This window comes from Gossypium arboreum, chromosome 9 (assembly GCF_025698485.1).
Source record: "Gossypium arboreum isolate Shixiya-1 chromosome 9, ASM2569848v2, whole genome shotgun sequence".
NCBI lineage: Eukaryota > Viridiplantae > Streptophyta > Magnoliopsida > Malvales > Malvaceae > Gossypium > Gossypium arboreum.
This window is the reverse complement of record NC_069078.1, coordinates 237205-251105: the sequence shown is the minus strand read 5'-3', so window position 1 is coordinate 251105 and position 13901 is coordinate 237205. Positions and strand designations below refer to the sequence as shown.

Below are 13901 nucleotides of genomic sequence, written 5' to 3'. Positions count from 1 at the left end.
TGCTCTATGTAAAGATAGAAAGACTCGTGTGTTCTTCGACCCATTCTACCCAATTGAAACCATGAATTTCCTTTGGGCCAAGCGTTTCTTGAATGACTCATCCATTTTCTCCTTTAATAACTTGATTCAAGTAATGCTGGCATAATCAGAGGTATTAGTTAATGCATATTATGTCTTGTATTTCTTTCATATCAATCATGGAAGCACAAACATAATTTCCTACATTCAAATTGTGTTCAAAATCATCAAATCTCTTAGTCACGACTATTTAATTTTAATTCAAAATGCATTAGTTTTTCTTAAAGAAGGGAAAATAAGTTATTTCTATATACCTTCGCTTCTGCTAAGTCCCCCTGATCAACACTACTCCTTTAGTTTCCCTTATATATATTAAATTTGAACTAGTTTCTTCTTATCACTCTTATGATCTCGCTTGTAACTAAGATAACTTTATTTTGTATATAAAGCAACATCTTCAACCCCTTTATTTTTTTCCAAGCAACACTTCATCATGTTATTTTTTAGGATTGTTAAATTATTGCTATCTCACAATTACCATTACAAGGCACACTAAAAACCTCATCCTAATTAGTACTACTTTCCTTTTGAAGATCACCCACCAAACCCATACTTCGCTCTTTATCATTATAAATAGATTTACATATTTACAAATTTCTAAGAAAAAAAAGCCTATGTTGATCCTAGTAATTGTTTAAAACACCAACACTATCTTTATTTACTTGTGTGGTTGTCATGAAATACTTATTTTGATCATATAAATATTTTTTTATAATACCAAAACCACCCCTATTCACTCTTTGTGACTCCAAAAAGGAATTGTTCTTATATGAAAAATAATAACATAAGAAAGATGTCCTAATTAATAAGTTCCTAGAATTTGTTTTTCAAAATCTCTTTCCTCAAGAGGTAAAACTAACTTTAAAATTTGGATAAAACATCTCATATTTACAAATCACAAATGATGAGAGTTCTTACGCCAAAATAATGTCAATCACCTTTCACCAATAAATTTCAAAAAGTTTAATAATTTCAAAACTTTCAATAACAGAAAATAGGAATATAAAAACAAAATATTATCTCCCATTCATACGAGCAAATCAATAGATCAGAAACCATCACCATTGCATTGCATACCCTATTGCTCCTCTCTACTTTCCTTTTTTTTTTTATAAAAAATATGCCAAACATAATTGTCGATATGGACCCATTAAATCATTGCGGTTTGGAGATGAGTAGGTAGTGTGAGTCAATAGATGAATTGAGGTGATAGACCATTTTTTGATGAAAACTAACTAGGTTGCTGGTAGGACTTGCTTCAGACGTCACCATTGGGGTAGTTGGCGTAACTTCAATATTAGGTTTAGCTTCTTCTTCTTCTTCTTCTTCATATGAATCAGCATAGGCCATTGATGTATATTTTACATCGAGTAATTTTGGAAAGAACTTTAACTTAGAAACTTTTCTCTTAAGATGTTTAGTGGCTCGAAACAACCTTGTATTTTGCTTCAAATGGACTTAAAAAGTTCATAGAGGGAAAGAGCAGTAGATTTATGATATGTACCTTGTCTAATTGATTGGTAATTTCTTATAAAATAAACTACCCAAGGTCAAATTCAAACATCTTTACGACTTTCCTAGTCATAACTACTACTCTTTTGCTAACCATATTCCTTTGGTTGTTTTGGATTGAATTCCTTGTTAAAAGATGAGTCATGAATAAAACCATCTACTGACCATGTAGGGTGGATGTTGTTAGTGATGGAAGAGGAACAGTGTCCAAGGATTTATGAAGCTCAACTATAGCAACTCATGACCTATCTAATTTGTTCAGGGTTGAATTCATACTTGTGGCCTCGACAAAAGCTTTATGAAAGAGAAGGCTTTGGTAATTATCAACAATCCTCGATATATTAGCGTAGAATTCAATTACAACATATGTGACATAGGGTCCAACATAGCTCATAGAACCCATAAGTCCATTATTCTCTAATAATGTATCTATTCCATGCTAAAAAAACTTACTTCATCCATGTTTTGTTCTTCAATAAAGCTTCTTTTAAGCAAAGAAAGTGTTACAGACCTTACCCAACCTATTAATAGATATAGATAAGGAATGTCACATTAAAATTTACAATTTGAATCCCTAAACCTTGGTCAATTTTCTATCATTACCAGGATTGCCTATCACATTTATATCCCTTTTTGAAGTCCTCTACTAATAAAATATTATTTAAAGATCCCTAAATTCTTTTTCCTATGTATTTTCTAGGCAACATATAATTTTAAGAACAATTGTATTTGTACCTTATGTATAAGTACTAGAATCTATACTAGATTACTATAGATTTTAAGCTTTTAAGCTTTCACGTATCGAAACTTTGAAACTTATGTATTGGAACTTTTTGTCGCACTTGTCATAATTTTATTTTATTTTAGATTTAGTTGAATTTATTTTCAATTTAATCATTACTTAAGATGCGCCAATACTAACTATAATTTGCTTTTATTTTGTTAACTTAATCTACTCTTAATTATATTCGATCCAACATATACTTCGTAATATAATTCACTTCACTTTAATATAACAAATATTACTAATTTATGTTTCAATTCTTTTTCTTTTACACAATTATTTTATAGTTTAATACACTTAATTCAATAAATTTTCCATTCTTAACCTCCTATAGGCTATAGACGGGATAGAAGCCTTCCGTTTATTAGTCTTTGTTCTATAGGATAATTCATAAATCTCGTTTCCAACAACAAAGCAAGTCCCCCTTCAAAATGTATTTGAAGTACCTATGATAGTGAAGCTGGGACCAATGAGGCTCAATTCGAGTAAAGCAATGTAGTTGGCCGAGTCATCGGTGAGCCTTCCACCAATGCAAGAGGTGAGTTTGGCATCAGACTTAGAAACTTTGGAGCTAGGATCAATGAGGCTCACTTCTATTGACACACCGGAGGAGCTACTATCTATGGGAGAGGTGCGTTGTGCATCAAACTTCAAGAAAGTGATGATGCATGTTGGACAGTTGACCCGAGTAAATGCTGCGAGAAAGGTACATTTTGAACACTTTTTGATAGTGTTTTACATTCTAACTTGTTAGCTTGGCAAGGACATAGGAGCCCTTTCGAAGTTTTTAAGTAAGGAGCCTGAGGGACTGTAGGCAATTCGAAGCCAAGTGGTGTGCATCAAGAGGATTCTATTCGAAGAGAGTTAGAATATGCGCAAGAGAGAGACGTAAATTCTTGCTATCGAGATGTACAAATGAGCAGGACGGTTTGAGTTAAGAGGTGACAAAGCCAAGGCAAAAGTTTCAAAGGAAGGAAAAAGCTAAGGCATCAAGACGAAACCAAGGTGAATCAAGTTAGTGCCATTCCGAAGGTGCAACGAAGGCGTTGTGAGAATGGGTGGGGGAGAATGTCATGGGCCGTAGTTCAAAGCTCATGACTATAACACACAATGCATCCTATGGAGGTCTATCATTGACATGGGGATCATTTGGTCCAACTAGACTGACCCATTGCTTGGAGAGATTGAATACCCATCTACAAAGCATGAAAAATATAGGAACGTGATCTTCAAAGATGTGTAATCTTAGATATGATATGTAATCTTTAGAAGATACGATTCTGTAATCTTAGGGATATAATTTTTAGATAGCTTTTAATCTTAGCCATTGATGTACTTTGATCTGTACTGTTGATTTTAGAGAGGCTCAACTGTAAATAGAGACTTCTCCCCCTCATTGTAATTCATTCATTGAGTAAAAAAAATTCTTGAGAGCATTCACTCCAAACTTTCTCTTTTGCGTTCTTATTTTTCTATGGCTTTGTTCTTCTTTTGAGTTCTTTCAATTTTCATTGCTTTGCTTTGTTCTTCTTGGGTGCCTTAGAGAAATTCTATTGAATCCTCAATTGTTGGGAGTTAGGTTGACTTAGGCATTTTTGGAGCGAAGAAACTACCTAAGGCCGCATGGATTGCATTGAAAAAATCTAAGTTTGTCACACTACAAGGGTCATTGTGGTAATTCACATTGCATCTTCAAAGTCATTTGGACCATATTTTTCCTAGTAATAGAAGGTTTTGGGGGTATTAGGGCTACAATAAAGGATTATTAGAATGGGAAATCACACTTATCATACTGCAACTTGACATCCATTCTCTAATTTGGATCACTCTCCACCAAGACTTTTCCCTTAAAAGTTTTGTTGTAAAAAAAGTGACTCACTTGAGTTTACTTACAAAATTGCACTCAAATACAAGTTCCCCTATGAAAAATAATAAGTGCTCACACAATTATTTTTTACCTAGAACAAGTTGATCATATTTAAGAGTTTTAGGTATTGGAAATATAGAAAGGAGAAGATAGATCTGAAGATGATATTGAAATAAACAGTAGACTTCGAGGCGCGGGTGACACTTTCCAAAGAGAGCTATTTGCCCCCACACAAAGTTGCTAGAGGGTTAAGACAAAAGTCCTCCCAGGATACAACAAAGATTTTGAATTTCCTTTGGTTAGCAAAATCAAGGAATTCCCTAACTCTTACTTTAATTTTTGAAAAATAGGATTGATTGTAATTGTGATTTGTGAGCACCATAGACTCTCTATTTATATACACACAATAGATACTATTTTGAAGAGTCACAATCTTTTATGTGTGATTTCCATTGGGCATACTTCTTAGAAAAACATGTCTCATAGAATCAAATGTATTTTTTGAATAAATCATCACTTTCTAATAAGTGCTCATGAATAATTATGAATTTGCAATCTATAATTTCCAACAATCCCCTATTAGATTATTAGTTCTAGAGAACAAGTACACAACGATTATGCATAAAGAAGGGTGTCTGTAGATTGAACCTTCCTTTAGTGCAAACTCTTTAAAATATCAACAAAGTAAATGGTGACTAGTCACTTAGACCATCACTCTTAAAGTCAATACTGGAAAAATTTGACACATAATCATAACATATTATAGTAAGAGTTTAATTTGCTTTAGCATCGTTATAGTCATTTGCTCATCCCGTTTCATGAGCATGTACTTATAAAATCTTGTTGAAGCGGCACCACTTCATATTCGTATAGGTGGATTTCATGACAGTTAATGTCCATCCATTAAGAGTAAAAATCATCTTCCTAAAATATAAACACTAAATCCTGATCCTAAGTGCACATTGTCATTCGATAACTTGTTATTACCCTTTGAACCTTGAAACTAACTTTTTGCTAGAAAAAGGTAGGGTTTCCAATATCAATGACATGATTAGAATGATTTTAATCCCATTTTAGTGGTGGTACTCTTAACCAAATCTCTTGACAAACCTTTTGTCAATGGATTTGCTAAATTGTTAACTGACTTAACAGAGATAACAATTATCACACTGTCCCTAATCAATTGTCTCACATACTCATGTCTCGAACTTATATGTATAGACTTTCCATTGTACACGTTATTGTATGCTCAAGACAGGGTAGATTCATTATCACAATACACAAAAATGGCGAACCTACGTTATGGCCACAACTTTATATCCAGCAAGAGATCTCTTTGTCATTCCATCCTTGACAGTAACTGCCAAGGCTATAAATTTAGCCTCCATAGTTGAATGTGATATGCAAGTTTGTTTCTTGGAGGCTGATAACTCTTGAAAATATTTATATTTTAGACCTTTAGATGGAATTAATTACTTGTAATTAAGTAAATACCTATGCATTTTAGGATAATTTTAGAACATTGCATAACAAAGCTTGGATTGTGCTATAATGGTTATAATTTATTACTTTTATTACTTGGGAAAGTTGTGGTTATGGTTGGACACAGGTGCAGGTAGAAGAAGAGGATGATGAAGGAAAATAAGAGAAGTGAAACATTACCATGGCAAATGGTGAGATTGATTGTTAATATAATTGCCATGGCAATTCTAGGAAGATGACTCAGCACTCTATCCGCGTCACTCTCAGCCAACTAGATATGTACTAGAAAAATAACATTGAAAAAGAGGAGAAACAAATGTATGCTGAGAGGGATGGATCTACCTAATAAAAGAAGGAAAGAGAAGAAGAAAGAGCAATAGAAAATTTGTGTGAGAAGAAAATTAGTGATAGCGATTTTTCTCTTGATTGGAGAATTCCAAAGAAAGAAAGGGTAGCCGCTTAAGAAAGTAGAATACAAACGTGAATAAGGGGGAGAGAAAGCTATCTTGGATTCACGTATAATCTGAAGATCAAAGAGAAGCTAGAGTGTGGCGAGAATTCTTGCATTTCTTCTTTTATTTTCCTAGTTTCTATGATTTAAACTTATTTGAGAATGTTGATAAATGATTTCATTTTGATGTTAACTTTTCCACCCATGAACTAAATCTTTTATGGGTTGGAGTTATTTGGGTAAATGTTTTATCATTTTTAATGCTCGTGGTTTGAGATTGTCTATGTCAGTGTTTCATTCGATTTATGCTTATTTTAAATACATGCATGCAAGCTCTAGACATAGTTGATTGTGTGTTGTGTTCTTAGATGTATTTTTAATTCTGAAAAGGTTAAATATATTGGATCTTGAATCGTTTGATGCAAGCAAATACTTGATAGAATATTCGTAGCACCCTAAACATAGATGTTGTGAGTTGTACAGAGAAGAACGTTCATTGTAGTTATTAATCCAGAATATTGTAGATATACAGTAACTTATATTTCTAGCTTTAGATCTAGCTATTGAAAGAGACAGGTTACAGTAGTGACTCTCGGAGCAGTTGATTAAACAATATTTTTCCATGGCATTATTTTTATATGAACATTTCACCTAAATAATTCTATCCCTACTCATTCAACAACATAATTACTTTTGCTTTTCTTAGTAATTTTCCCACAACATTTTATTTTCCATATCAATTCTTTGTTTTTGACATTTGATTTCATCAATTCATTATACAAACATCTTATTCAACTTGAGAGTATTTCATGCTATTCAGTATAGTCAATAGGATTATAATAACTTACTCAATTTCTTACCAATTTTTGATCCCTATGGAGATGACACTTACTTATCACTTTATTATTTGAATGATGTGTACACTTGCACAATTGCATTAGTTATTTACACGCAAGAGAGGCCCCAATAGAGGCCCCAACTAATGGCTCTACCTCCGATTGTAAATATTCATCCATATGTGGACTTATTGTTAGTTAGACTTGTAATCCAACTTGCATCTGAGTAACCTTCTAGTACTGCAGGATAATCACTCTAGAATAATCCCAATTTTTTTCCTTGAGATAGCTAATAATCCTACAAATTCCTTTTCAATAATAATACTAGGACAATTTGTAAGTCTCGTCAATTTGCACACAACAAATGCAATATCGGGTCTAGTGTAATGCATTGCATACATTAGACTTCAGATTGCGCTGGCGTACTCAAGTTGCGCTATAGCCTTGCCATTATTCTCACTTAACTTGAAGTTCAAATCGTACGGAGTGTTCGAATCCTTGATATTCAAGTGTTTAAAATTTTCCAATACTTTCTCTATGTAGTGAAATTGGCTTAGTACAAAACCCTTTTCATGCATTTTCACCTTTATACCTAGAACTGTATCTACCTCATGGAGATCCTTCATATTAAAATTCGAGGCTAGATACTTTTTAGTCTCACGAACACCTTCCATGTTCGTACCAAAAATCAACAAATTTTCTATATAGAGACAAATAATTACACCATACCTATCGGTGAATTTAGTGTAAATACATTTATCCGCACCATTATGTAAAAAACCATATGACAAGATAACCGAGTCAAATTTCTCATGCCACTGTTTAGGAACTTGTTTTAAACTATATAATGACTTGATCAAATTACACACCTTATGTTCATTTCTAGGAAACACAAATCCTTCTGGTTACTCCATGTTGACTTCCTTTTCGAGATCACCATTCAAAAAATCCGTCTTAACATCCATTTGATGTACATGTAAATTATGGATTGGTACAAGTGTTATAAGAATTCAAATGAGGGTTAACCTAGCCACTAATGCATAAGTGTCAAAATAATCTAGGCCTTCCTTTTGCCTAAATCTTTTAACCACCAACCTAGCCTTAAAGGTTGGAGAACCCCCTATTGGAGTATTCTTCCTTTTAAACATCCATTTACACCCGATAGGCTTCGATCCTTAAGGAAGATCAACTATAATCCAAGTATTGTTGGATAATATTGAATCCATTTCATCATTTATCAGCTCTTTCCAAAATGCTACATCCTTAGAAGTCATGGCTTCACCATAGGTTTATGGATTACCATCCACATTCAATATTATGAGGATCTTCCTAATTACGGATTCCCTATTTCGCTCAACAAGGAATGCTAGAGATTGCGAGGAAATGAGATTAGGACCCAAGTCCTTTACTTTTCTCACTCTTTGACTTTTTCTTGGCTCTATATCCTTATTATCATAAAGACTTCTTTTGGTTTGATCACTTGAGATCATTGGTTGATATTCTTTTTTTCCGGATCTATTGAATCATTGAAAACCTTATTTTTAATGAATACAACATCTCTTGTTCAATTATCGTATTTGACACTAAGTCAAGAACACGATAAGCCTTAGAGTGTTGGGCATATCCATCGAATGCACCCTTGATGGCTCTTGGACCTAACTTTGTTCTCCGTTGGTTGAGAACTCTATAGTAAGCTAAACACCCCCATACTTTGAAATAATCTAAGTTTGGCATCCAACCCTTCCATAACTTATATGGAGATACTTTGAATTTTCTTGATGGTATTTTGTTAAAAATATAACACACAGTCAATAATGTTTCACCCTATAGATTATATGGAAGTTTAACATTTAACAATATCAAGTTAACCATATCTACTAAAGTACAGCTCTTTCTTTCCACCAAACCATTTTGTTGCGGAGTATATGGTGCAGAACACTTATGTACCATACCTTATTCCTCACAAAATACATTAAATTCATTTGAAAAATATTTACCACCTCTATCACTACGAAGCACTTTGATTTTCTTACTAAACAAATTCTCAGCCTCATTTTTAAAATGTTTAAACATATCAAATGCCTCGTCTTTACTTCTCATGAGATACATATAAGTAAATCTAGAGAATTCATCTATAAAAGTGATAAAATATCATTTTCAATCTCTTGTTAGAGTTCTATTTAATTCACAAACATCCGAATGAATTAAATCTAACACTTGCGAATTCCTTTTACATTTATTAGGAAACAACTTCTTGGTAATTTTTGATTGAATACAAATTTCACATTTATCCACAAACTCATCATTACTTAGACTTATATAACCATTCTTTTGCATATATTGTAAAGTTTTAAAATTAAAATGTGCTAAATGCGCATGCCATAAAAGATAAGATTCAACAATATAAGTAAAAGAATTAAATTTGTTCATATCAATGCTCAAATTGAACATACCCTCGTTACAATATCCTTTTCCAATGTAAATATCACCCTTAAGCAAGACAAACTTATCAGATTCCAAGATACTCTTGAACCCCTTGTTATATAGAATACTCACGAACACTAAATTCTTTCTCACATCGGGAACATGCAACACATTTTTCAAAGTCAATTTCTTCCCAGATCTGAAGTTGAGTTCCACCATCCCTTGACCGAGCACTTTAATCGATTGGTAGTTGGCCATAAACATTTCACAGTTTGCCACTAGTTCATAACTATTGAATTGTTATCGGTCATTACACATATGGATAGTAGCTCTGGAGGCGAGCCACAGATTACAGGACTTATCAATCATGGCTATGTTGAGTTTAGTAATCATACCAATCTCTAAACTCTTAATCCCTTCAGTAACCATGGCCTCTAAGTCCATGTCCTCTACCATATTGGCTTTGGAAGTTATGGCATCTTGCTTCTTTTTAAGAAGTCTGTAATACTTAATATAGTATAATTTCTTATTGCAATTATAAAAATTGTGAGATTTTTTCTTCTTGTCTTACACGTCCTTGGTCTCGGATGTAGCCTTTTGCTTACCATTTTGAGAGTTCTTAGACTTGCTTATTTGGTTTACTTTAGAAATTTGGGGAAGATGCACTGCATCACTCTTCTAATTTTCCTCTTCAATATACAAATTCCTAAGTATTTTCTCCATAGTGAAGTCCTCTGTCATATGCACTTCCGATAATTTTTCCAAGATGAGGGCAACTTTGAGATGATTACCTTGACTTGTAACAATTTTGAAATAAAAACTTTCAATTCATGAAGCCTACTTACAAGAACTTGTAATTTATGGACTTGATCCATGATCGGGATACTATCGAGCATTTTGAATTCAAAATACTTCGTCATTTAAAATTTATCAATACCTTGTCACTTGGTGTTGTATTTCTCTTCAAGAGCTTTTCATATTTCCACCGAGAATTGCATTGACATGTAGAGATCATACAATTGATCAGATAAGGTGTTGATAATGTGTCTTCAACATGTGAAATTGTCATCTTCATGCTTCTTCTTGAGTTCGGCCACTTTCGTAATTTTCTCGGGGCTTGCATTAGGGGCGAGATCCTCCATAGGTTGTAGGTTTGGATCCAAAATGTATGCCACATGTGAGATAGTAAGAAGGAACAACATCTTGTCCTTCCAACGATTGAAGTTTGAATTATCAAATCGGTCAAGTTTCACAAACTCTTGGTTCATCACTTTGAATGCTGTGGTAGCCTCCGTTGTCGTCTTCAAAAATAGTTCTATTTGATTGTTGGAAATATAGAATGAAAAAGATAGATCCGGAGACGATATTGAAATAAACAGTAGATTTCGAGGCATGGGTGACACTTTCTAAAGAGAATTATTTGCCCCTACAAAAAGTTGCTAAAAGGTTAAGACAAAGGTCCTCCCGGGATGCAACGAAGCTTTTGAATTTCATTTGATTAGAAAAATCAAGGAATTCCCTAAATCTTACTTTAATTGTTGAAAAATAGGATTGATTGTGTAACAGCCCATTTTTCAGTGAAATTGGAACAGTGGTTTCGGGACCACAAATCTGACCCAAAAATAAAATTTATTTTTATTTTATTACATGGTCTATATTATGATAGACATGTCGTGTGAAAAATTAGATTCGAAAATTTTATCGATTAAGTGTTTAATTACGAGAAGGACCTAATCGCATAAAATGTGAAAGTTGAATTCTAGTAGCTATAGGAATTAAGTAGCAATGGAATTCAAAACTAGAGGTCCTTATATGGTAATTAGACCATTAAATAAGTATATAGATTTTTTTGATGACTCATCCATGGAAAAATTAGAAAAGAGTATGGACTAAATTGGACATTGAATTAATTAATTAATTAAAAGATGATAAAAAGAAAATATCATTTTATTTTGTCATCTTCAACCCCAAAATTCTATGGAAACCTTAGGAGAGAGAGAAAAAACTTTCAGGGCTTAATTGGGTAAGTTTTCTTGTCTCGTTTTTAGTAATTTTGATATTTTTGAAACCGGGATAGTCTAATCTATCTATTTGAGGCATTAATTTGAAAAGTTATCAGGGTATGAAAAATGGGTCATGGATGAATATGCTGAAAGTTAGAAATTTATGGTAGAAAATGAAAGGTTGTTGATGGATAAACAACTTTTACAAAGTGATTTTTGATGAAAATATGATTTAGGGACTAAAATGTAAAGTTGTGAAATTTGATAAAAAATTCTAAAATTTTATGAAAACATGTGTTTTAAAATTCATAATGAGATTTTGGTTAGGCTTGGAATAAGGATTAAATTGCACAAGTTTCATTTTCTGGCCTAGGGATGAAATTGGAATTTATGGAAAAGATTGAGGCAAAATGGTAATTTTGCCTAGGACGTAAATTGAATCCAAATAAATATGAAATATATGAAATTAACGATTAAAGCTATTTATATAGATCTAGATAACAAAAATTCAAGGCTTGATCGAAGAAAAGAAAAGTTTTTGGATTAGTGGATTATTTATGCGAACAAGTGTCGAGGTAAGTTTGTGTAACCTAATTGAGCATGTACATATGTTTAAATTGAATGTGGTGATTGTATGAAATGTTATTTTCATTTGATGTGAATTATTTGATTTCTACAAAGAAAAATTGAATACATGCTTGAAATGATGAAAAAGGGTTAAGTCTTGATTGAATATTGAATTTCGATGATTATATGCGCTTTCCCGAAACAAATAAGGTCCTGCATTTATTGCAGATGGGATTTAACTCGGAGGAGCAATCCTATTGACCTTGTTATAGGAAGGATTTAACCCGGATGGGTATTTCTTATATAATACCTCTCGAGTATATATTACGATTAGGGTTTAGCCTAGACTGGCAATCCTAATAGAGCTCTTTGAGCATACTGTCGAAACCATTTTTTTTGAAAAAAGGTTGACTTTTATTTTGAAAACGAAAAATGAGAGTCGCCACCAATTCTTTTTGATGAGGTGTGATTGGGTCACTTCGTAAAAGTGATTGTTTTTAATAAACAGTTTGATTTATTTAAACAATGATTTTGGTCCACGAAATTCAGAAAGACGGGTTCGGGAGTCGGTTATGCACGAGGAAGGATAGCACCCTCGTAACTCCCAAAATTGTACCTAGTTAATTAATTAGTGTCATAGTGTCGAAAATTAAGAACTTTGAAGAAAAATATGATCCATTGTTAAATTATTGCTTAATTAAAAATTTTCTGAGAAAAAGGGCGTATTTCACATTAATCGAGGAAAAGAATTCTGTCCCGTAAGTTAGGACACAATATTTTAAATCCCTGAAACGAGAATAAACACTGAAAATTATTTATTTTTGAAAGATATTTGATTATCTCGATTTTAGAAAGAAATCATACTCAGTAAGTTAGAATACGATCTTTTCTTAATACCCGAGAATATTTAAAATTCGTGCTTCAAATTCATTTATTTGGATTCATCGAGAAAATTGAAATCCCGTAAGTTGGGGAACGACCTTTCGAATTTCAAAATACGAAAGATTGCTTATTTTAAAAAATGAAATTTTATGTATCGAGAAAAAATTAATGCGACATGAATTTGTAGAGATAGCGACATAATATGTTTGATAAAACATAAAGAATAGTAATAATAAATCACGTACTAATATGCATAATAGAATAATAATAAATGTGATAGCATAATTAATGATAATATGAGTAAAAATAAAAATAAGATAAATAAACAAAAACAAACCAATTATAAAATAGAAAATAAGTAAATAAACAAGTAAAACTAATAAAAGGTTTAAATAAGTAAAAAATGAAAATAAGCAAATAAATAAAAGAATAAAAATATTAAATAAAACAAATTAAAAGGGTAAGCATAATAATAATAGTAATGATAATAATAACATTAATAACGATAATAATAATAATGATTATGATATTAATAATAATGTATAAAAAATCTAAAATAGAAATATAATAATAAAAATTAGGTAAATAAATATGAATGAAAATATAATAATAACAGTAATAATGATAAAAATTAATTTAATAATATGATAATAATAATAACTAGTAAGTAAATACAAGAAAAGAAAATAAAATAGTAATAATATTATTAAATTAATTATTTTGATAATAAAATAGCAAAAATAATAGAAAAAGGGCTAAATTGAATTTAAAATAGAAATTGGTACAAATCATAAATAAAATAAAAAGGAAAAGGACCAAGTTGAACGCGCGAGTAACAAGGAAGGACCAAAATGGGCAATATCCCAATTTCCAAAACGCACAGCTTCAAGGTAGACCAAATCGAAAGAAAAATGAAAGTTTGTGGCAAAATTAGAAATAAAGAAAATAGAATAGGATCTAATTGTAATCAGCCTCAAAAGCGGAAGGACTAAGGGCGCAAATAGCCCATTGGCTC

The 13901-nt window shown here is 32.1% G+C and overlaps 1 protein-coding gene across 1 annotated transcript in view; it reads left to right on the top strand.

Moving 5' to 3' along the window:
- The first annotated feature begins 2903 nt into the window (after positions 1-2903).
- Positions 2904-13901, top strand: part of LOC108455338 (GDSL esterase/lipase 7-like) — a 30153-nt gene continuing 19155 nt past the window's right edge. The window contains exon 1 of the mRNA XM_017753917.1: positions 2904-3080. Within this exon, the coding sequence (XP_017609406.1) occupies positions 2904-3080 (177 nt within the window). The remainder of the gene's footprint in view (positions 3081-13901) is intronic.